This window comes from Equus przewalskii, chromosome 6 (genome assembly GCF_037783145.1).
Source record: "Equus przewalskii isolate Varuska chromosome 6, EquPr2, whole genome shotgun sequence".
Lineage (NCBI taxonomy): Eukaryota > Metazoa > Chordata > Mammalia > Perissodactyla > Equidae > Equus > Equus przewalskii.
In genome coordinates this window covers 77,229,810-77,251,487 of record NC_091836.1, presented here as the reverse complement: position 1 = coordinate 77,251,487, position 21,678 = coordinate 77,229,810, and the positions used below count along the sequence as shown (strand labels likewise).

At 50.3% G+C, this 21,678-nt stretch overlaps 2 protein-coding genes across 54 annotated transcripts in view; one reads left to right on the top strand and one right to left on the bottom strand.

Moving 5' to 3' along the window:
- Positions 1-5,472: 5,472 nt before the first annotated feature.
- Positions 5,473-14,284, top strand: CYB5R2 (cytochrome b5 reductase 2). 4 transcript variants are annotated; one of them, XM_008514500.2, is made up of 9 exons: positions 5,473-5,653; positions 6,689-6,832; positions 7,086-7,158; positions 9,748-9,854; positions 10,120-10,249; positions 10,885-10,968; positions 11,646-11,731; positions 12,892-12,991; positions 13,832-14,284. In XM_008514500.2, exons 1-9 carry the CDS (start codon positions 5,633-5,635, stop codon positions 14,002-14,004), a joined length of 918 nt encoding a protein of 305 aa, XP_008512722.1. In that variant the 5' UTR covers positions 5,473-5,632; the 3' UTR covers positions 14,005-14,284. The 4 variants fall into 4 exon arrangements, with proteins under 4 accessions (XP_008512722.1, XP_070482329.1, XP_008512729.1 ...); XM_070626228.1 differs by having other exon boundaries at positions 5,506-5,797; XM_008514507.2 differs by lacking the exon at positions 5,473-5,653 and adding an exon at positions 5,815-6,115.
- PPFIBP2 (PPFIA binding protein 2) overlaps positions 11,898-21,678 on the bottom strand; it is a 146,187-nt gene continuing 136,406 nt past the window's right edge. For 23 of the 50 annotated variants that reach the window (XM_070626189.1, XM_070626174.1, XM_070626176.1 and 20 more), the window contains 3 exons: positions 21,128-21,304; positions 18,829-18,894; positions 12,020-17,662 (listed from right to left, as the gene is read on the bottom strand). In XM_070626189.1, coding sequence (XP_070482290.1) covers positions 17,591-17,662; positions 18,829-18,894; positions 21,128-21,304 — 315 coding nt within the window. In that variant the 3' untranslated portion in view covers positions 12,020-17,590. Of the gene's footprint in view, positions 17,663-18,828; positions 18,895-20,556; positions 21,305-21,678 lie in introns of those variants that run through there. The other 27 variants (XR_011541596.1, XR_011541599.1, XM_070626182.1 and 24 more) reach the window with 5 other exon arrangements.

The window sequence follows — 21,678 nt, the reverse complement described above, 5'->3', positions numbered from 1 at the left end:
AAATGTTTTGTATGCATTGACTGCACCACAGGTTGGCGTGGTCTAGGGGGAAGAACAGTAGGCTGGAGTCGGAAACATGGGCATGCGTCCTAGCCTTGCTATTTTCAAGCCCTGAGACCATAGACAAGGCATGGAATCTCTCTGACATTCTTTCTCCACATTAAAGTGGTTATAAAAGGATCACAACAATTTCAAAGGAATGTATTCCATTCCAGGAAATGCTTTATAAACTCCATAATTCTATGAAAATGAAAGTTTCATAATTACTCTCAGAATGGAGGCTTTAGTCCAGCTTGCTCTATCTTCACTTGTTCTTGCTTTCAAAAAAAAAAAAAAAACAAGAGACAGAAATTGTCCCCACAAACAAAACTCTGTTCTGAAAAACTCCTGCTTTTGTCCCTATAAGAGACATGGAAACAGAGGCGGGGGCAAGTTAGTGAACACCCAAACTCTTAGCTGTGTTCCAATGAATGCTTCCTTTCATTTCTTTCTTTTGGACATTTTCCCCTTCTCCCTTCCTGGAGGCCGGCCTTTCTCCTATTATATGTCTGAGGCTCGCAGCCCCAGCCTGGCAGCCACACCCCATCTGTGAAGGTGGAACTCTCTCTCAGAAATTGAATTTGCTGGCCCTACTTACTCCCTATTGTCTCCACAGCCCAAGCTGTGAATTCACAATTCCTACCTTCTGGAGGCTCTAACCCAGACGGTGCCACAACAGATGCTGTTTGGGAAGAGTTGAAGCTACTGCTGTAAATATTGGTAGGAAACTTAACTAGCATAGTTGGTGTAGCTCTGCAGACATAACTGTTCAGAAAGGATTCCCCTGGGTGTGGGAAGGATGACAGGAATAGGACTTTGCAAGCTGTTCTTTTGACTCTTCCCAAACACACTGTTTCTGGCGAACTCTGGTCACTCGTGGTGTTTCCAGCCTCTTGCCTTACAGTCTTACTCCATCAGGCCTATGTCAGTCCCACATTGCCAGGAGCATGCAAGGTTTTACATGCTATATTTTTGTTGTGCAATTCAAGGTTGAAGACATTCCAAAAAGCAAAGTGTTACCATTGCTTTATGCCCATCTGCAGTGCTCAGTGAGGAATTCTGATCAGGCAGCATCAACATACTTTTGTTTAAAATCCCTGAAGAGGAAAACCAAGGAACTTCCAATTTAAGAAATCTTCTGCCTTGGGGCCAGCCCGGTGGCACAACGGTTAAGTGCGCACATTCTGCTTCTCGACAGCCTGGGGTTCGCCAGTTCGGATCCCAGGTGCGGACATGGCACTGCTTGGCACGCCATGCTGTGGTAGGCATCCCACGTATAAAGTAGAGGAAGATGGGCACGGATGTTAGCTCATGGCCAGCCTTCCTCAGCAAAAAGAGGAGGACTGGCAGTATTTAGCTCAGGGCTAATCTTCCTCAAAAAATAAAAAGAAAGAAAAAAGAAAAAAACATCTTCTGCCTTGGCCATGGTGTTGAGTGCTTGGAGTGGGTTACGTGCTCCATCAATGTACTCTCATAAAGCTCACCCCAGGCAACCAGATTTGTCTGCTAAGATCCTTTGTTAAGGATGACATTTTCGCATAATACACAAAGGAAAGGCGAGAGTCAGAAGGAAGAGGAAGGGATGGAGTGGTCAGGCTGCTAGTGTGGCCTCTCAGAGACAAGCTGAAGACATGGCCAGGCAGCAGGAGGCTGCTGAGGGAGGTCATTCATGTTAAAAAACAAGACCCACAACTACAGCAAGGAGAGGATCAGAACCAGAGAGGAGGGCCACCTCCTGGCTTCTCTCATCCAGATCACAGGAAATGTAGTTTTGCAATAAATCCTGGGATAATTAAATAAGCCCTAAGAAACAAAAATACAAGCTCTTTTAGTGTAATAGTTTTCTATTGCTGCTGCAACAAATTACTACAAATTTGCTGGCTTTAAACAGCATAAATTTATTCTCCTATAGTTCTGGAATCCAGAATTATAAAATCAGTTCTCTGGGCTAAAGTCAACATAATCAACCAGGCGGATTCCTTCCAAAGGCTCTGAGGGGAAATCCTTTTCCTTTTCCTTGCCTTTTGCAGCTTCTGGTGGCCACCTGCATTCCTTAGTTTGTGGCCCCTTCTTCCATCTTCAAAGTTTGTCACTCCAGTTGCTGCTTCTATCTTTATATCATCTTCCTCTCTATCTTCTCCTGCATTCTTCTTATAAAGAATATTGTGATCACATTGGGCCCGCAGGACAATCAGGATAGTCTCCCCATCTCAAGATCTTTCACTTAATCACAGCTACAAAGCCCCTGTTGCCATGTAAGGCAGTATCCACAGGTTCCAGGATTTTGGAGGTGGGTATATTTGGGGGGCCATTATTCAACCTACCACAATTTGGGCTTAACAGTGAGGATCCCGTAGATGGTTATTTGTTCAGGGGGTAAAATGGAAACAAAGCATTTTCAAGGTTAAAAGCCGAAGAAAAGGCCACAACAGCCTAGAAATTGTTTAGAGAACAAACACTGAGGATCAACTTGGTCATGGCATCGGTTCCCCCAAGGGGAATCTCAGCAGTGAGGGAGGCTTGGTCCCCCACAGGAGAAGCTGTCCTGTGGGGGCAGAGTCTCATACAGGCACAAACAGTGACAACAGACGCTCATTCTTTCTTTTTTCAGCAAACACTTGCTGAGGCCCTACTCTTTGTCAGGCACTATGACCAAGCTGGGGATTTAGAGAGTGAGACCTGTGCTCACGGTCTATTTCAGGAGATTAGTAGAAGATGAGCCAAAACCCAGGCAGCACACGAGCATGTGAGGGACAGGTACAAAGTGTGCAGGAGTGCTGAGGAGAGAGGGGAATCATGCCCTCTCGAAATTACTGGGAGCCCAGTAAATGCCTGCCTTTTATCCTGTTCCAAGATTAATAAAGGAGAATATGCTGTCTGCCTTTCTAGTAACACAGAAGGACTGTGCAGGGAAAATAGGAGAACAGAGAGTAGAGGCAAGTACTAACAAAACCACAGGAAAAGGTGAGGCACCCTTAGATCCTAAAGCCAAAAATAAAGACTTTTGATTGAATCAAAAGAAGAAAATGAAGTTTATTCATTCATTCATGCATTCATGCAATAAATATTTATTGAGCATCTACAAATTGCCAGGCACTGTTCTAGGTCTGGGGTACAGCAGGAGTTAAAAGAGACAAAGCAATTCCTGTCCCCATGGAGTTTACATTCTGGTGGGGAGAGACAGACAGTAAGCAAGTAGGTAAGTTATGTGATATGTCATCTGGTGATATCTCTTACGGAGACAAATTAAGCAAGGAAGGGGCATGGAGTACTGACAGCAAGGATCGTTCCTCTCTTCAGTATTTATGAAGCATTTACCATGTGCCAGGGAGTGTGCTAAATCCTGCAGGGCAGGGATGAATTCATTCATTCATTTGTTAAATATTTATTGAACGTCATCTATGTGACAGTCATTGTGCTAAGCCCTGGGGAAACAAGGTCTCTGCCATAATGGAACTTCCAGACTAATGTGAGAGTCAGCCATTTAACAATTAAATATTCAGGATGTATAATTACAAACTGAAATAAAAGCTATGAATAGAATGTAATGTGTACATCTACTTAAATAGGCAGACCGGAGAAGACATCTCTAAGGAAGTGATGTTTGAACTGACACCCAAAGAATGGATAAGAGTGAGAGATATAAACAGTTGTTATAAACTATTGTAATTAGAGCAGTGCGGTATTGCCACAGGATTTGGGCAACTAGATTAATAAAAGAGAACAGGGAGACCAGAACCAGATTCGTACATATATGAAAACTGACATATGACAGGGGTGGCATTGCAGGTGAGTGGCCTGCAGGTATGAGTAATTCAATAAATATCACCAAGACAACACGTTATCCATACAGAGAAAACGAAATTGGATCCCGGTTTCACATCATACACAGAAATCAGTTTCAGGTGTTGAGAGACTTAAATGTGAAAGGAAAAACTTGGTCTTGTCAGAGAAAATATGGAACACCTTTATGACCTTGGGTAGGAAAAGACAGGGGCCGGCCAGGTGGCAAGGCAGTTAAGTTCGCATGTTCCGCTTCTCAGCAGCTGGGGCTCCTCGGTTCAGATCCCGGGTGTGCACATGGCACCGCTTGGCAAACGCCATGCTGTGGTAGGCGTCCCACGTATAAAACAGAGGAAGATGGGCATGGATGTTAGCTCAGGGCCAGTCTTCCTCAGCAAAAAGAGGAAGATTGGCAGTAGTTAGCTCAGGGCTGATCTTCCTCAAAAAAAAAAAAAAAAAGGAAAAGACAAGTAACAAAAAGCACAAACCATAGAGGCAAAAGATTGAAGATTGATACATTTGACTACATTGCAATTACAAACTTCTATTCATCAAAGAAGAAAGGAAGTAAGGGAGGGAGGGAGGAAGGAAGAAAGGAAGGAAGGAGAAGGAAAGAAAGGTAGAATAAGTTGCATGCCGGGAGAAAACGTTTGTAACTGATATAATTGGCAAATAAGAGGTCTCTACAGTATATATATAAAAGACTCCTAAAGATCAGTAAGAAAAAGACAACTCAATAGAAAAACGGGGAAAAGTCAGGAGCAGGCATTTTTTTCAGAAAAGGAATCTCCATAGGAAATAAATATATGAAAGATATTCAACGTCTTTAGCAATTAGATAATGTAATTAGGTTCACAAGCCATCATTTTACACTCACTAGATTGTAAAAAATTAAGACACCTGACAATAATATTGTGGCACCTGCGAGTGCTAGGGGAGGTGTCCACCACGCATGTGCCCGCAGTGACGTGTATTTGGGGGATGGGGGTAGGTGGGAATCTCTTTCTCGTCTTCTCAGTCTCACTCAGGCCTAGCAGGCAGGGATTTACCTTTGCCACCGGTAATGGAAGAACTGATGGGGGAAGGCGAGGTTCTGAAATGTACTCTGAAGAACCCCCATAACCGTCTATGCCTGCCATTTTGCCTCCAATTGGTCTAGTGTTGGGTCTTGTCATCTCTCTCCCAAAAGAGAAGAAATGAATTAGCGCTTTGAATGAATGTCTTCTTTAGCCGGATTACACCCTCCCCACTCCCGCAAACACCTGGCCCTGGACCAGGCTCAGAGTGGGAACTCATATGTACGTCTAATGAATATATTTATACGCTCTTTGAGGGAGGCTGAATGCCCATTTCTTACACCAGCATCCCATTCCTCGCAGTCACTCGATCGCCCCTCCCTTCCTCCAGTTCTGCCACAATTTAAACAAGCTAAGGGGCGAGAGTCCTCCGCCACGGCTGCTCAGAGCGTTTGAGGAGACGACCAGGATGTAGAAGGGGCCACGTAATACCAAAGGATGTTTCACCAGGAGCGAGGACGCCCCTGCTGCACACGGGACCTCAGGCCGGCGGTGGGAGCCCCCGGCTTGCGCGCGGCGCTGGGGCAGGGCGGGAGGAGAGCCAGAGTCCCGCGAGAAACAACCTTCTGACCCTGGGCCCTCGCGGGTCGGGTCGGCGCAGGCGTGTCCGCCGCGCGTCCCCGCGGTCCTGCGCGCGCGTCGGCCGGCCGGTCTGCGAGGCTCTCCCGTCCGCCAGGCGGAGCTGCGGGGTGGGGAGACGCGCGTCGGCCTCCCGGCCGCCCCACTTCGACGACATGTTCGGCGTCTCGTTGCGGGTGGGTCCCCAGAGTCGGGACGGCCCGACGGGACGAAGCCCGAGATGCGGAGGCGGCGGGAGCCGGGAAAAGTCCAGAAGGGCCCCGTGGCGCCGGAATGGGGGACAAGGGAGAAAGAGGCCCGGGAGGCCGGCGTCGCGTCGGGTGCGGGCGGGCCGCGAGGGGCGGGGAGCGGGGCGGGGAGCGGGGCGGGCCCCGGGCGGAGCTGGAGGGGCGTGCTGCGGGGCCGGTTATCGCGGCGCCGGTTATCTCGGCGCCTGGTGTAAGAAGAGGGCTGGTGGACCTTTCCCGAATCCCGCCGAGTCTGGCTGGTGTCGGAAACGTGCAGGCCGCCTAGCGGGGCGGGGTGGCGGGGTGGCGGGCTTGGGGGCGGATACGGGAGGCTGGTCGAGCCGTGTGTAGGTGAGTTCACAGCGGTGAGTTCTTCTGCCTTGGAGGGTGTTGATGTCCCGAGGCGCTAAGGTATTGGAGCATCCCCTAGTGAGAGCTATTCACCCCACCCCAACCCCTGCCCTAGTCGGACCTAGATGGGGGAGTTGGGTGGTGGGCCCCATCCCTGGCCCAGCTTAAAGCCACAACCACCTCTGGGAGGACACGGTGTCCATCCCCCTACCTAGTTCTGTCTTTGCGGGGTGGGGCCTTCATTCCAGATTGTGTTAGAAGCAATGCCATCACCCGCTCCACCTCAAGGAGGAGACTCCCAGGGCTTGCACCCTTGGCTTTAGCCAGGGTGGAGGCAGATGGGCAGGAAAAGCCTGGTGACATTAGTACTCCGAGGCCATCTGCCTGGACTGGTCCAGGAGACCTGCAACATCCAGCCTTGTCTCACTGCAGCTGACCCTTCCCTACCCTTCAGGTCCACTATAGACTCAGCCTGCCTTCCCCTTAAGTACCTTTCCTTCTGCCTAGTTTCTTTGAGGCACAGCCGAGCTTCTTCTCTGCCTTCCGTGTGGGTTGGGTGACGCTGTGCTTGAGAGTTACCCTGCCTAGGGCAGTCAGGACCTGAGGTGCCCTGCTCACATTGTGTCTGGCTAGGACCCATCCCTGCTCCTTGCCATCACCGTTATCGGGGTTACAGTGCTCCTGTTCACCCTGAAGAGCATGAACTCAAGAAGGAGACGTCTTATCACCTTACAGAACCCTGAAACCAAGTACCCACTGCCCTTGATTGAGAAGGAGGTAATTGGTCAGCCCACCCCCTCCACTGTCAGTGGGTGAAAGAGAGGAAGGCAAGAGTGGTGGGGAATGTGGTCGCCAGGAAGGCTGGGCAGTGGGACAAGCATTTCATGGCCTCCAGTTTGCTCCCCACTCATTGTGTGTGTGTGTACACGCTGGGATAGCACTAAATGGAGTTCCTTTCCCAGGCATCTGAACTGCCCAACAAGACTTCTAGAAAGCTGACAGAGCCTGCCTCTGTTTTCTGTTTTATTAGCAAATCAGTCACAACACCCGGAGGTTCCGCTTTGGACTGCCCTCGCCAGATCACGTCTTAGGGCTTCCTGTAGGTGAGTGGGGTCTGGTGTCATCACCAGGACTGGGGCCTTGCAGGCACTCTGCTGCTACCAGAAACTCAGCTGGGGTGCGGGGGTTACCCTGATAACCTTTCCTGAGACACATGAACTCAGAGAACTAGGGAGATGGGCTTGGGGACAGTCCATTCCCTTTCTCATTGTTCAGTTAGGACTGATACAAAAGTGCTATCTCAATGAGCATTGAAAAGAAGTGAGTCTAGAGTAAGAGGGTCTAAGATCTCATTGCAGGCTCCTTGCTGGGCAATCTTAGGCAAGTCCTTCCTCTCTGAGCCTCAGGCTATGAAAGAGGGTTTCCCAGGCCTGCCTGCCATTTCAGTTTTTGTGAGGGTAAAGTGATTGAGGGATGTGAAGATTCAGAAACTGCAAAAGTACTGTGCACATTGGGAGGGATGGGAGGAACTGATGTTCCCCTACAGTCGGGAAAAGCCCAGAATGTGTGGAGAGGCAGGAGGGAATCAGGTGCCTCCCACCACCATCACGTGGATTCTCAGCAGGGGCCTCATATCCACATAAGAAGGGACCCATTGTGAATACCAGCCCTAGCATTCCTAGAGTTCTGAGTTATCTCGTTTCTAGTCTGCAACACCACAGATGGCTGAGTCAGTCTTAGTGAAGTAGTAAACCTCTGCTAGGTCCACAGCCTGGGGATCCAGAGCTTTGTACAAACTGCTAGTGTTACTCTCCTGCCTGGTGGAGATCCTAATCCATGGCCTACTTGTCCTGTGTGCATGGGACAAAACCTCGACCTTACCTCTAGCAGGTGATGAAATTACACACTAGGCAGCCAGCCTGGCCCCTGAGCCTCCTTGCTGCTTCCTCTGTCTTTCTCCATCCGTGAGAGCTGTGTCAGCCTGCCTTCCAGTCCTCTGCCTGACCTGTGGGACCAGTCCTGTTAGCAACGAGGCTAAAAGAAGGAAAACTTTGAGAAAAAGAATTTCTTAGAATCTGCCACTTAGACCCACTCTCTCCTCAGCCCTGGTGTAGGCAGTGCAAAGTTAGTGAGTCAAGGTAATTTAGAGGCATCTCGGCGAGGCTGCTTTGAGGACTCAGAGATTGCAGATGCTTCCCAGCTCTGCTGAAATGAAGCTGGTTAGAGGTGGGGCCTAAGGGACCGGCTAAGGCAGCCCCATTTTCTCTGGACACACTGCCACCCCAGGCCTAGGTTGGCTGCATCTAAAAGAGCCTTTCTAAGGTTTGCAGTTTCAGATTAGTTCTCACAGGGAAGCTGCCTCAGGCATTTATTCCTGAGTATCCCTGGTGCCTGTCAATGAGCCTGTCCTTTCTTAACCCAGAGTGTTTGCACCTCAGGCTTCAATGCGTCCTCAAAGGCAGGCTTGTGTTCCAGAAGCAACTGGAAGGGCTGGCCCCTTCAGCATTCTCCTCCCCCTCCCCAGCCCCCCAAATGTCTCACTTCTTTCTGCGTATCTTGTGCGTACACAGTTTCTACTCCCTCAGGTACTCTGGCGCAGAACTTCCTCTTGCTTCTGTCTCATAGCAGCTCTTGATTGCAGCTTCTGCCCTCACCACTAACTGCCTTAGTCACTGAAGGCTCCCATGTTAGATGCAACAGAAATCTGAGCGGCCCAGCCCATCATGTGACACTGGGATGTAGTCATGATCTGTAGTTCTCAGGCCATAGCTGATCCATTCATTTCTACCTTTGAGGGGCAGAATTACATGGTTCAAAACTTTCGGGGGTGGCCCCGTGGCCCAGTGGTTAAGTTCGCACACTCTGCTGCAGGCTGCCCAGTGTTTCGTTGGTTCGAATCCTGGGCGCAGACATGGCACTGCTCATCAAACCACGCTGAGGCAGTGTCCCACATACCACAACTAGAAGGACCTACAACGAAGAATATACAACTATGTACCTGGGGACTTTGGGGAGAAAAAGGAAAAAATAAAAATCTTAAAAATAAAAAAAAAATTAAAAAAAAAACAAACTTTACTGCTTTCCCTCAGCAGAGCCATCAGGTGAGGAAGAGACAATGTTCTTTCTAGAACTCCTGGTCCATGGGTGTCCAAATCCTGGGGGCCTGCATACCTGTGAGCCCAGGCCTGTTCTGTACCAGGCAGCAGGATACAGATGAGGGGGCTGTGACTCATTCATAGACCCCAGTGATACATCCGCTTTAGGAAGAAATGACTTTGTGAAGGCAATATATTTTGCTTTAAGAAGGAAACACTCCTTTCTGTAGTTTTTAATACTCAGGCTTCAACTTTAATTAGCCCTTCCTGCTCCACAACATACTTTGACACAGTAAGCACGTACGGGCAGTTGGTTTCCTGTACGTGAAACTCACAACTACGCTATGATGGAGGGAGGGCAGGTTTACCGTCCCCATTCACCGAGAGGTGAAGTGACTTGCCCAGGCTTGCACACAGTGACAAGGGCAGGCCTAGGACCCAGGCATCCTGAGTTTGGGTTCCTTCCCTACTTGGCCCTCCTCCCATGCACCTGCCACACTATGCACCCACCTCCCTGAAGCTCAGTCCTTTACGGGAATCCTGGGTCCTGTTTAGGCCGGCCATGCTTAGACTTAACATTTGATGCCGTTTCTGCAGGTAACTATGTCCATCTCTTAGCCACAATTGATGGTGTTATGGTGGTCAGGGCTTATACGCCTGTGTCCAGTGATGATGATCGAGGCTTTGTGGACTTAATTATAAAGGTAAATGATGCCCACCATGTCCAGCTGCCTCACCCTCACAAGCCAGTTAAGGGTGGTAGGGTGGAGAAAGGACATGTCCTGGACATGGCTTTCCAGCAGTGGCATTTAACAGTGAAGCTGTCAACCTGGTGATGTCTTTGGGGTTTGCTTACAGCAATTATGAGTGCAGAGGATTTTCTCTGCATAGCTCCAGTGTCAAACGCATTTTTGAGTCGTGTGCAGCTGTGGTCTGAGGGTGTGAAAACTGTGCTGCCTTATTTTTCAGATCTACTTCAAAAACGTACACCCCAATTATCCAGAAGGGGGGAAGATGACGCAGTACTTGGAGAACATGAAAATTGGAGACACCATCTTTTTTCGAGGGCCAACTGGGCGCCTGTTCTATCATGGGCTAGGTACGGGTGGGGGCGGTGGGGGGTTCATACTGGACCTCCATCTGGGGAGGAAGAAGATTCCTGCAGTTCTTCCATTGTTCTAGAAAATTCCTCAGATTTGAGTCCCATCGACTTATCCTTAAAGTCTTCAACATTCATTCACACACCCACTTTACAAGATTGTAAGCCTCATTAAGGTAGGGGAGTGACTTGTTTTTCCCTCATCACTGTATTTCCAGCACAATGCTCGATATATAAAAGGTGCCTGCTAATGCTGAAAGATGGATGGATGGATGGATGGATGGGTCCATGCTCATTCATTTATTCACATATTCATCATTTACTCACTCATTGACTGCTGTGAGTGGGAGTGTTCTGTGAGGCTCTATATTAACTTCAGTGTGCTTCCCTCCCTCAGAAGGAAAGGGCCAGTGATTCCCCAAGGAGGTCCAGGCTCTATTCCCACTTTGTGCACTGGTACAACAGGGCTGGCAATGGAGGCTACCCTGGCCTGCTCCTCTGACCTAGAATGGTGGAGCCACTTCCTTAGGAGGAGTCCTTTCTCCTTTCCTGGGCGTCCCAAGGAAAGTCAGTGATCTTTTGCAGGCTCTCAGGCAAGAGCTGCAGAAGTCAGATGTATCCTCTTGTGTTTCCAGGGAAGTTTTCAATCAGACCACAGAAAACATGTGAGACTGAAAAAAAGCTGGCCCATCACCTGGGAATGATTGCTGGGGGCACAGGTAAGAGGCTTCTGGGGGCTTCATCCACAGGGTGAGCCCTGAGATGTTTCTGACTTTGGAGTCATTTGATCCTATAGGGTGTGATGTGAGAGATTCCTTCCCTGGCTGTTTGAGATGGGAACTCATGGGGAGCCTCGAAAGTCAGGCTGGGGAACATGGAAGAATCTGGGGACCAGACTGGGCAGGCCCACACATGGTCCCCAAGGGCTCCTGGATCCTGTTCAAGCCTGACTCCCCTTCCTTTGAAAATGAATGCCTGAAAGAAGAGAACAAACTTGTAAGGAGACCTACAACGTGCCAGGCACCATAATAGTCACTTTTAAAACTACCACATTTACTCTTCATTAATTCTGTTTTACAAGTGAGGGCACTGCAGAGCTCAGACGAGTACCTGACACACCCTGGTCAGACAGCAAGGGCACTGGGTGTGACATCCAGTTCAACTTCCAAAACCAGTGCTGCTTCCGTCTTGCCGCATGAAAATGAGAAAGGGCTTTTGATTTATTGTTGTGTTAGAAGGAAAGACCAAAATGAAGGGCAGTTCCTCACTTTGAGTTTTGGGGACAGAAGTGAGAAAGGTAGAATTGGGGCCAAGGAAAACATAAGCTGCTACAGACCAGGGACTGTGGGCGTCAGAAAGGGAGGGAAAGCTGGCCTGCCCCCTAACTGTGTTCCAGGGATTACCCCCATGCTGCAGCTCATTCGCCACATCACCAAGAACCCCAGTGACACGACCACGATGTCCCTCATCTTTGCCAACCAGGTCAGTTCTGCTGAGTCAGCCCTGCGCCAGGAGGGGCAGGATGGAATGTTTGCTGAGCATTCATTCCTTCCCACTGACGGAGCTCAGGCTGCTAGGGGCCTGCGGCCGTGCCAGGGCTTCATAGGCTCAGCTCAGGCAAGGCTGAATCCAGGCCTGTTTTTCCATGTTTTTGTTTTTTTTTAACTTTCTGTCTCCCCAGCTAACCCTATGCACTAAACTTTTCTTCCTTCCTTAATAGATCGTTCTGTGTTTTTCTGAGTATAAAATCATAGATGCCCTTGGTGGAAATTTTGGAAAATACAGAAGCATATATTTATTTTTTATCTTGTTTGTATACATGCTATATATTTACAGTTATATATATATATATTTGTTTTGTTTTGTTTTTTCACTCAACATTACCACATAGGCATTTTCTTCTCATTAAAACTCTATAAATATTTTCATCATAGTCTATCAAGTTGTACCATAATTTACTTAATCTTCTACATTTAGGTTGTTTTCAGTTTTCACAGTTATAAGTGATAGAGTGATGAATATTGTGCCTAGGCTTGATGACTTTTAGATTATTTTCTTAAACAGAATCCCAGAAGTGGAATTACTGGGACAAGCATTGTGAAGTTTTAAGATCCAGGTCTTCTGTGCACTATCTCTGAGCCTGTGACAAGTTCCTTTTGGCTTTGGCTCCCTTTTCCCCAATGAGGCTCCAGCCTTTGTTTTCCTCTCCTTTAACTTTCCAGCCGTTGTGTTCTATATTATACTATGTATGTCTGCCTTAGCCCCTCACATGCCCTGCAGAAGGTCCTGGGCCCTTACTAAGCCTGTTCCAGGGGGTCTGCCATGTCTGGTGCTCAGTATGGATGTAGGAGGTAGGGCTGGGACCTCTGAGTGAAGCCACCCCACCCTGTGGGCTCAGCCATGGCCTTCGAGCTGGAGGGCAGACACTGCAGCTCTGCGGGAGCCTCCCAACTCCTCCACCTAGAGGAGAGGGTTTGCTGTGCAGGAGCCACAGCAGAGCTCTCCTCTGTCCTGGGGGTCTGCAGCGAGCACTCGGCTAGAGTGATGGCAGCTTGGGCAGGAATGTGCTGACCTGTGTGCTCAGTCTGAGGAACAAGCAGGATGGCCCTGCAGGGGCTTTGCTCATGTTGCTTCTTTTCTAGACAGAGGAGGATATCTTGGTGAGGAAGGAGCTTGAAGAAGTTGCCAGAACTCATCCAGACCAGTTCAAACTGTGGTACACCCTGGATAGGCCTCCAGTTGGTACGATCCCCATTGTCCCCACTGTGGGTCAGCTCCAACCCTTGACCCACCTGAGAAACTAGTCCCTAGGTTTGTTGGTTTGCTTTTTAGGACTGAGCTTAGGGGCTGAGACCTTTGGCTCTGTCTCCCTGTGGGAAATGCAGGAATTTGAGGGAGAGAGGATTTGGGACAACCTGCTGGTAAGGGCAGTCTGGGGCAGGTGTCTGATATCTCAGCAGCACTCCACACACTGCAGTGAACATCAGGAGGGACACTGAAGCACTGGGTCCTGCAGAATAGCTATCCTACACTGCATTCTACACGGCATCCCACAGCCATCACACACACTGTCTAACACAGCCATGGACCCCTTCATCTGGACAGCCGTTCCTCACATGCTGAGCCCCAGTCAGCACCCAGCCACAACCATGCACACCACACCCCACATGGCCACCACCTTGTCAACCAGCCCACTGCCCAGCAGAGGGCACTGCCTGACTGAGCCAGTCCATAAACCCCACAGCACACGGCCCTGCACAGCTCCCGTTCACTGCCTTGATTCACACCACACCTCAGTACATCGCACCTCACTGTCATGATCCCCATCCTCGCCAGTGCTTACTGCAGGCAGACACCAGCAGTGAGCCTGGAATCTGAGGAGAACACTGAAGAGGGCTGCCTGGGCACCCCCATGTCCTCCACTTCCCAGCTTTCTGCAGGTAACAGCGGTGCCGACTTCTAAGCCATGGAGAGCAGCCTTGCCTCCCTCTCCCTGGTGTGAGGGAGGGTGGGAGGGAGGCCAGGGGTCAGGAACTTGCCCTTCCCCGCCCCCCAGCTTTTTCTGCTTCTGCTTAATCTCAGGCTGGAAGTACAGCTCAGGCTTCATTACTGCTGACATGATCAAGGAACACCTCCCTCCTCCTGGGAAGTCAACGTTCATCCTGGTGTGTGGGCCTCTAGCCCTGATCCAGACAGCTGCTCACCCTAACCTGGAGACACTGGGTTATACCAAGGACAGGATTTTCACCTACTAGCACCTCCCTCACTCTTTGCAAACTTGCCTGGTCTCTTTCATCTGTTTCAAAGTGAGTTCAGTTTCAGCATGTTAAACTGGCATGTGTTCAAAAGTGCCCTGTGATGTACCCTTGGGCACAGTAGCACTCCTCTCTGTTGGGTGAGGGCCTAAGAAGAAGGGTTCAAGGAGCTGGAGATAAAGTGGCTTCTGAGGCCTCCTTGCTTGGGAGGCTTGAAGGAACTCCATTTCAGTATCTTTTTCTCTAGTTTAGTGAAATAAACTTCAGTACAAAGCAGACAGCCCATGAGGTGTGGCTCTGTGGGGGACCGACTAGGCAGTTTGAAGGCCTGTCCTCCATATCAGTTGGCTTTTGTGTGTCCATGGGAGGTCAGAACTAGCAAAAGTGCCAGGGCAGAATTCCAGAAGAATCCAAGTGGGGTCACATCAACTCCCAGTAATCTCTCTTGAACCTCGCTCTCCAGAGTGTTCTGTTTTTAAGCCTACTAGAAGGCTTAGGCACCCTCCACGTGCGCTCTTCCTTCTCTTGTGGGAGGCCCTTGAAATGGGAATGGTGTTGAAAACACACACATCAGGGCAGTAGTAAAGCCATAGGGTAGTTGGGCTTCAAGAATCCTAGACTCCCTGTACCTTGCACAACAAATGGAGGCAAGGGGCACATTTTTTTTGTTTGTTTTCAGCATCCTCTAAATGCCAGGCCCCATTCTGGTATGCCAGGGTAGGGGTGGATACGTACAGAAGCTTCTGAACTTGCAAACAGAACTAGGTCCCAGAAGCTATTCATTAAATCCTTCATACCACTAAACCCGAGTGATACAGGTAACCACTATCGCCTCTGCCGTTCTTGGCCAGGATGATACGCTGCCGCTCTGTGTTACCTGTGAGTAGGTAGAACTGCTTTTACACTTTTGCGGTTTATTTCATATAATTCTCAGAAACCAGGGATTCTGTGGGGATTTTGTTCTGCAAGTTATAGATGAGGAAACTGAGGGTCAGAGATGAAGTTACTGTCCCCAAGTCATTCAGCTGGTAGGGAGCAGACCTGGGCCTGCTTAATTCCAAGTCATTCCCTTTTCACAAAAACTGGCATAGTAGCAGCATTGCTTGGATCTCTCTCTAAACGTGTATGTCTGTGTGTGTGTGTGGGGGGGGGGGTACAGGAGAGAGAGAAGAACATGGCTCTAGAGAACTCTCTGACTTACAGCCGTACAGTGTCCACAGGATGCCAAACCAGGGATGGCCTCACAGAGGGCCAGCAGAGTGGGGGTGCTGGGAGGCGGCTAGCCGCCATCCATCTGCTGGTGAGCTCATCCTCAGTGAATCCCCTACTTGGAGAAAGAGGCTCTGCTGGGCACCGCACACAAAGTAAGACCTTAATCCTCAGATATTTTTCATAAACACAAATCTTACCATGCTTATCCCCTTTCACTGCTTTTCACCCTGGTCCCCACCTGACCGACCGCCCATGTCTCCAGGACAAATTCCAGGAGGCTGGTTTACAAGGCACTTCTTGATCTGGCTACAGTTGACCTCACTAGATTTTTCCCTTCTCCAAGCCTCCCACTCTGACCCTATTCTCTGGCCCCATGCTTCTCAACTCAAGGTGATTTTGCCCCTCCCAGGAACAACTGGCAAAGTCTGGAGACATTTTTGGTTGTCACAGCTAGAGGAAGGGTGCTGTTGGCATCTAGAGGGAGAGGCCAAAGATGCTGCTAAATGTCCTACAGCCCATGAACAGCCCCCACCACCATAAATTATCCAGCCCAAATGACAACAGTGCTGAGGTTGAGAAACTTCGGTCCAATCACACCCACTTTGGGCACTTCCTAGGATGTGCCGGGATGTTTCAGGTCTGCCTCCTGGAGTGCCTTTCCCCCCGGCACCCTTGGGGAACCTGATTCATCTTTCAAAATGCAAGTATCACCTCATCACTGAAGCCTTTTCAGTCTCCGCCCCCAGCCCTCCATTAAAAATGACAACTTGCTGTTTTGAGCTGTGGAGACTTCTCCGGAGCATCTGTAACGTTCAGTGCACTCGTCTCCCCCACTAGACCATCACCAACTGTGTTTCTTGGCATCGTGCCTATATCTCTAGCCCTCCTTAGCCCAGCATGGAACATACTTAACCTGCGCATTTGAAGGAGTGAGTGGCTGGGAACATAGCAGCATGGGGACCAGTATTGGGTCTTACTCCTATCTGTATAGGAGCCCACTTGTGGCAGGTGCTTGCTGAGTGTGCATTGAAGGTGCATATGGTATGGGAGAAAGACGACACATTACTTCGAGGTGAGCTCGGGCTCAAGGGCAAATGGCACTGTAGGACACAGACCTGCAAATGAAACACCAGTGAAGGCTTCCTGAGAAGGTATGTCTTTTCTGGGCCTCAACAGACAGGATTTGGCCTTGTGACAGAGACGAGGAGGAAAAGACATCCCATAGTGAGGGAAAAGCAGGAGCAGAGGCTGGAGTGCAGGTTCATGAAGCCTGAAAGAGTCAGAAAGCCTCAGGTGCTGACTAAAGTTTTGAACTCTACTCTGGTAATTCTGGAACTGAGGAGTTCTCAGCAGAAAGCTAACAGGATTAAAACAGTGCTTTGGGAAGGTCAACTTTGGGGATGGGGTACTTTGTCTGGAGGAGACCAGCTGTGGAAATCAGATGAGGCCTAGGGCCAGAGCCTTCACAGGGAGGAAGAGGAAGGGGCTGGTCACTAAAGGGGAAGGTTGGTTGAGAGGGGACTGTGTGGGCGACCCTCCCTGAGGGAGGTACCAGGCTTGTCTGGGAGATGGTGAGTTGTGGTGGAAATGACTTGGGTTGCCCAAGGGCCTTCCACAAGGGGGAGCTGTTTGATCATCTGAGGCTGATGGGGGGAAGGCTTTGGAGACTGTTCTCCATGTGTCAGCTATGGGGGAAGGAGAAGGCCCTGAGCGCGTGTTTGCTGGAGACGCCTCTGCTCAGATGCTGGAGGCCTACAGCACTGAGGAACCGGAGACACCCACTGTAGAGGAGGGTAGACTCAGGGCAGCCAGGACAGTGGGAAGGAGTCTCACTGCTCCTTCCCTCCTCTCACCCTAAACACCCTCACCTCAGCCAGGTTTCTGTGCACTTGGGAAATATGTGCTTCTGTATGGAAGCAGCACAGGAGGGGCTCCCTAGTATCATTCCACCCAGTTCAGTCACTACAGAACATTTTCTCAGAACCTTCTTCCAGCAGAGCTTTTATGAACTACTAGCCCTTCCCCTTTGGTGTAAGAGCCTTGTAGCTGTTACCAGGAACAGCACAAGCCATTGAGTCTGTGCTGATGTCACATTGCCCTTCCCACAAGAGTGGTCTGCAGTCCACGTATGAAAGTACAAAAGGTATAAAAGCTGTGGTGAGGAGCACAGCATGGTTGAAAACACATAGGGACACTGGGGCCCCCTCCTGGACGTCTGTTCCACAGCCCCGCTTCACTCCTGCCAACACCCATGTCCCAGATGCCCTGCCAGCCACAGCCTGGGCTCTGGAGGTGGCTGTGTTCCAGTTCCCCATTGAAGCAAAGGCTCAAGGCCCCCACACGTGCCTGTCTGGGCTCTCAGCCATGAAGAAAGTCATCTCCAGTCCTCACAGTTGGGAGCAACCAGGCGAGAGTCATTCAGCAGCTGGTCCTGGCTCAGCATAGTCTGAAAGGACACAGTCAAAGGGGCAGTTGAACAGGGTTTTGGTCAAGGCTGCCTACGTGGGAAGCCACGTGGGAAGCAGCAGGGCACTGGGTGTGGTCCCATCTGACAGTACCCTGTAAGTTCATGGTGTCCCAGGGACCCCACGTTTTGAGTCAGAATAGACGCTATCAAGATAAGGATAGATTGCTCATAGCTTAGAGGTAAAGTTGCTATGTCAGGGCCACCAAAGGTCTATTTGAGGTGATAAGGGCAAGGCTGGGTGGACTCATTTCAGTGTGTGAGCCAAGAAAAGAAAGTTGAATAAAAGTGATCCTGCTTGGATTAAGAGACCCCCCTGGTCTTGCCCTTGGATACAGCTTTCTTAATATGCCTCGATAGATCAACAAGCAAAGCACAGTGATGGGGGCCTCAATGGGGGCAGTCACTCCAGCCAGTGGGCTTAGTGATGGGGCAGTCCAGGAACTAATGCCCTTGGAAGGTATACCGCCTCAAAAATGTGAACCTTCTCTGTCACTGGCCTTTTACTGCCAGCTCTAGTCTGCCTGTGAGTCTTGCAAGGAGGATATTAGCCCTGCTTTTCAGATAACTAAGCCAGGGCTCAGAGAGAGGACTTGCCTGCATCCCAGGGCAGGGGCTTAAACAAGGTTGGCCTCACTCCAGAGTGGCTCCTCTCCCCCTGAGACCAAGCTGCCCCCCCATGGTATGGTCTGTCCTCAGTGGGGAAGCCAGGATGTGCTCACATTCCTGTGATATCCAAGGAGTCAGAGGCGTAATAGGAAATACGTGTGTCTCATTAACAGAGAGGGCAGAATAGTGTCCCCAGGCCAAAGATGACTAGGCAGGTGACCCAGAGCTGCTGATTTCCTTACCAGCTCTAAGCCTGGGAAGAGGACCTGAGATCTAGCTTCAGCTCAAGCCCCATGACCCCTCCCAATGCCCTTGGCAGCACAAGGCCCAACAATGTGCCAACAGAGGCCTCTGAGCCACTTTCTCTCTCAGGACTGGCCCCAGCACCAGCACCATCCTTTGCTCTACCCTAGCAGAAGTGCTGATGATATAGGCTCTGTAGTAGGGACAGGGCTGTCCCAGGCCTTGTGCACGACCACACCAAACCAGGGTGCTTCCCTGACACCTGTCCTACTATGGAGAGAGGGTCAGAGTCCTACCGTGAGGCGGTGAATGTCTTGGGAGAGGAGCCCTATCTGCGTCACAGTGCCTTCTGAAGGAGCCATCTGTAAAATGGGCAGCAGCCCAGTCAGCACACACAGACTCAGCTTGTCATTTGCAGAGATGGCATGCAAGTTCTGTCCTGCTCAGGCATGCTTCCCTGGAGGAGTGGGCAAGGAATGGGCCAGGCCCTGAAGAATGACAGGTGAAGCACATGCTGCTTCTGCCCCTAGGGGAAAACAGCTTTTTCCCTAGGGGCACAGTATCCCACACTGCCATGCACACACACTCTGGGGGCCCCACTGCAGTACCTACACTAAGGATACACGGGGCAGGGCACAAACAGGCATATCAGAAACAGCCCTTTAGCATGTGTTCAGTGCTCCAGCTATTCCAGGAGTAGAGAGGAAGGGATGAAGGCCTTCAGGATGCTGAATACACTGGCAGTTTCTGGCACCAGCATGACTCCAGACCCTGATACCCTGGTATAGGTATAGGTGGGCATCCTCAGGGAGCTGCTCATGGAGCTTCCTCACTGCCAGGACCTGCCCTCACTCCCCTCCTCAGGTAATGCTGGCCTGCTCCTTCTTCCTTAAACCTATTTAGATTGTGTAGATTTGGAAGCATCCTCTGAGGGCATCAAGTATAACCATTTTACAGGCAGGAAAACTGACACAAAGGCCAAGAGGCCTTGCTTGAGACTGAACAAAGAATTAATGAGATAATTCCATTCAGAGCTGGAAAACCGGAGCATGCATGGATTCTCCCCAGGACACGATAAGAAATAAGGGACACAGCTGCCCTGATGGTGGCTCTACAACAGCAATGCCCAGGTGTCAGCCTTGAGGAGCACCTGTCATGCAGAGGTCCTGGGCACTGGGATCAAACACCGGCCAGCTTGTGTCCACATCTCACTACTGAACTTCAGGGAAGGCCAGGAGGCCATGGCCTGAGGTTACAGGCCACGTTTGAAGCTGCTGGTAGTTTAAGAAGCAAATCTTAGCATGGCCTCCATCTGGGACAGAGTCAGAGAGCCCTCTATGGGGTCATCAGGCCCTGCCCCAGCCGCCAGTTATGATGCTGCTATTATGCTTCGGCAGATAAGGCCCAGGAGGACCCAGTGGAGCCAAAAGCTGCCCTGGGACAAGCAGGAATCTGCTGAGCAGGAGCCCAGACTGCCAAGGCGTGTCTCTCCCTCCCTCCTCGGCCAGACAGGGCCCATCTGGAAGACCCATTATCAGTTAGTCAGCCTCTAAAGCAGGAGGACAGGTCTGTTCCGGCGCTGCCAACAGACCAACCCCCAAGGGTTATGGGCCAGCTAGTTCAATAACAGAGAAGCTGGCAAAACACATGGTAAGAAGAGGTCTTTCCAGCAAGGCCTCCTTCTTGTCTCCCACCACCCCCTTCACTAGGTGGCTCATGCCGCTGAAATGGAAACCAACTTTGGGGTCTGTACCGCAGATGTGATCTACAGTCAGGATGTGCGCGAGACATGAGGTTACCCTCGGCTTCACAGAGGGAGGTGGAGCCTGAAGTGGTGAGGCCAGAGACCTCTTGTGAAGGACCCGGAGGTCCCTCATTACTCCAAACCCTTGTCCACGACACTTGGCCAATCCTGCGTGTGCAGTGGCTCAGTGCTGTCGGCTCTCAAGCTGCACAGTGAGCAGGACTCCTCTCCAGCTGTGTCCAGCTGTCTTCCCCAACAAGATTAAAGATATGCTGCACTGTTTGCTTTCTACATAAATATTGTTTTTATTACCAGAAAGAAGTGACCACCTCTGTAGTAAGGCACAAGACAGTTACATTGTCACTGCAACAGAAATCCCTGCTGCTGTCCCTTGGGTCTCAGCCAAGACTCTGTGGCCACAGGCCTAAGGCACTTGAGATTGTCCCTTAACTGAAACACAGCGGAGGGGCCTGAGAGCTGAGCCTCTTGGGACCGTCCATGGTCTCTGGACCTGTGTCCAAGTCTGTGTGTTTCCACTGGTGCTGAAGACGGACATTAAGAATTACTAAAAATGTACGCGCATCTTTAAGTGTTTTTCCTCCTGAGTCCACCTTTGGCAACAGTCCCCAAAGCCTGGCCCCTTGGCAAAAGTGCAACTCCATACCCTGGCCACCCTCAGGGTTCAGAGAGAGACTGGCCCAGGGGTACACAATTGCTGGAATGTTCTCTGCGAGGCATGCACTTGTGCGGGGGGTGAGGTGCAGTTACATGGTGACACACATGGTGTTACTGTGAGCTCTCAGTGTGCACAGAGAGGACAGGTGACAAGGGCATCAGCTAATCTGTCCCACCTGGTCCAGCCCATCCAGTTCAGGGGCATCAAGGGGGCTGAGGCCCCGGTAGCCACTGTAGACCCTGTGACTGTCACCAGTACTGTCACTGGGCTCCATCGGGCAGATGTAGTCTGTCGATTCATCAAACTTCTTTTTTCTTATATTTCCAAAATGTGAAAATCCTAGTTTCCTTGGCTAAAACACAGCAAATGCAAGATCATGAGAAGGAGATTATCAAGCTGGTGTGCAGACATGACTGACAATACATTTAAGAGCAGCCCCATGAGGCAAACTGCTTCTAGAAAAACTCTGTTTAACAAAACAGAGCTCCTGAAGCAATTTCTATGCTGGGCAAAGATCAACAGATAAATAATCTTGAACAAGGAAAGCTGCTTTTCCAAGACTGTGTCTGAACCTCATGCCCTTCTGTCCCAACTGATCATGTTCCTATTTCCCCAAGGGGACGGGGAATTCCTAGAGGATGCCACATTAGAAGACCTGCCCCACCACAGCTGCTGCCACCACACGGGGGAGCACTCCCTTCCTTCCACTCATAGTGCCTCGTGCCC

Bases quoted from the DNA above. Each gene is read 5' to 3' on its own strand.
- CYB5R2 (XM_070626228.1), top strand. From the start codon at position 5,633: ATGTTCGGCGTCTCGTTGCGGGTGGGTCCCCAGAGTCGGGACGGCCCG. The intron at 6,833-7,085 runs GTAATTGGTCAG...CTGTTTTATTAG, and splicing joins TGCCCTTGATTGAGAAGGAG to CAAATCAGTCACAACACCCG. The intron at 10,250-10,884 runs GTACGGGTGGGG...TTGTGTTTCCAG, and splicing joins CCTGTTCTATCATGGGCTAG to GGAAGTTTTCAATCAGACCA.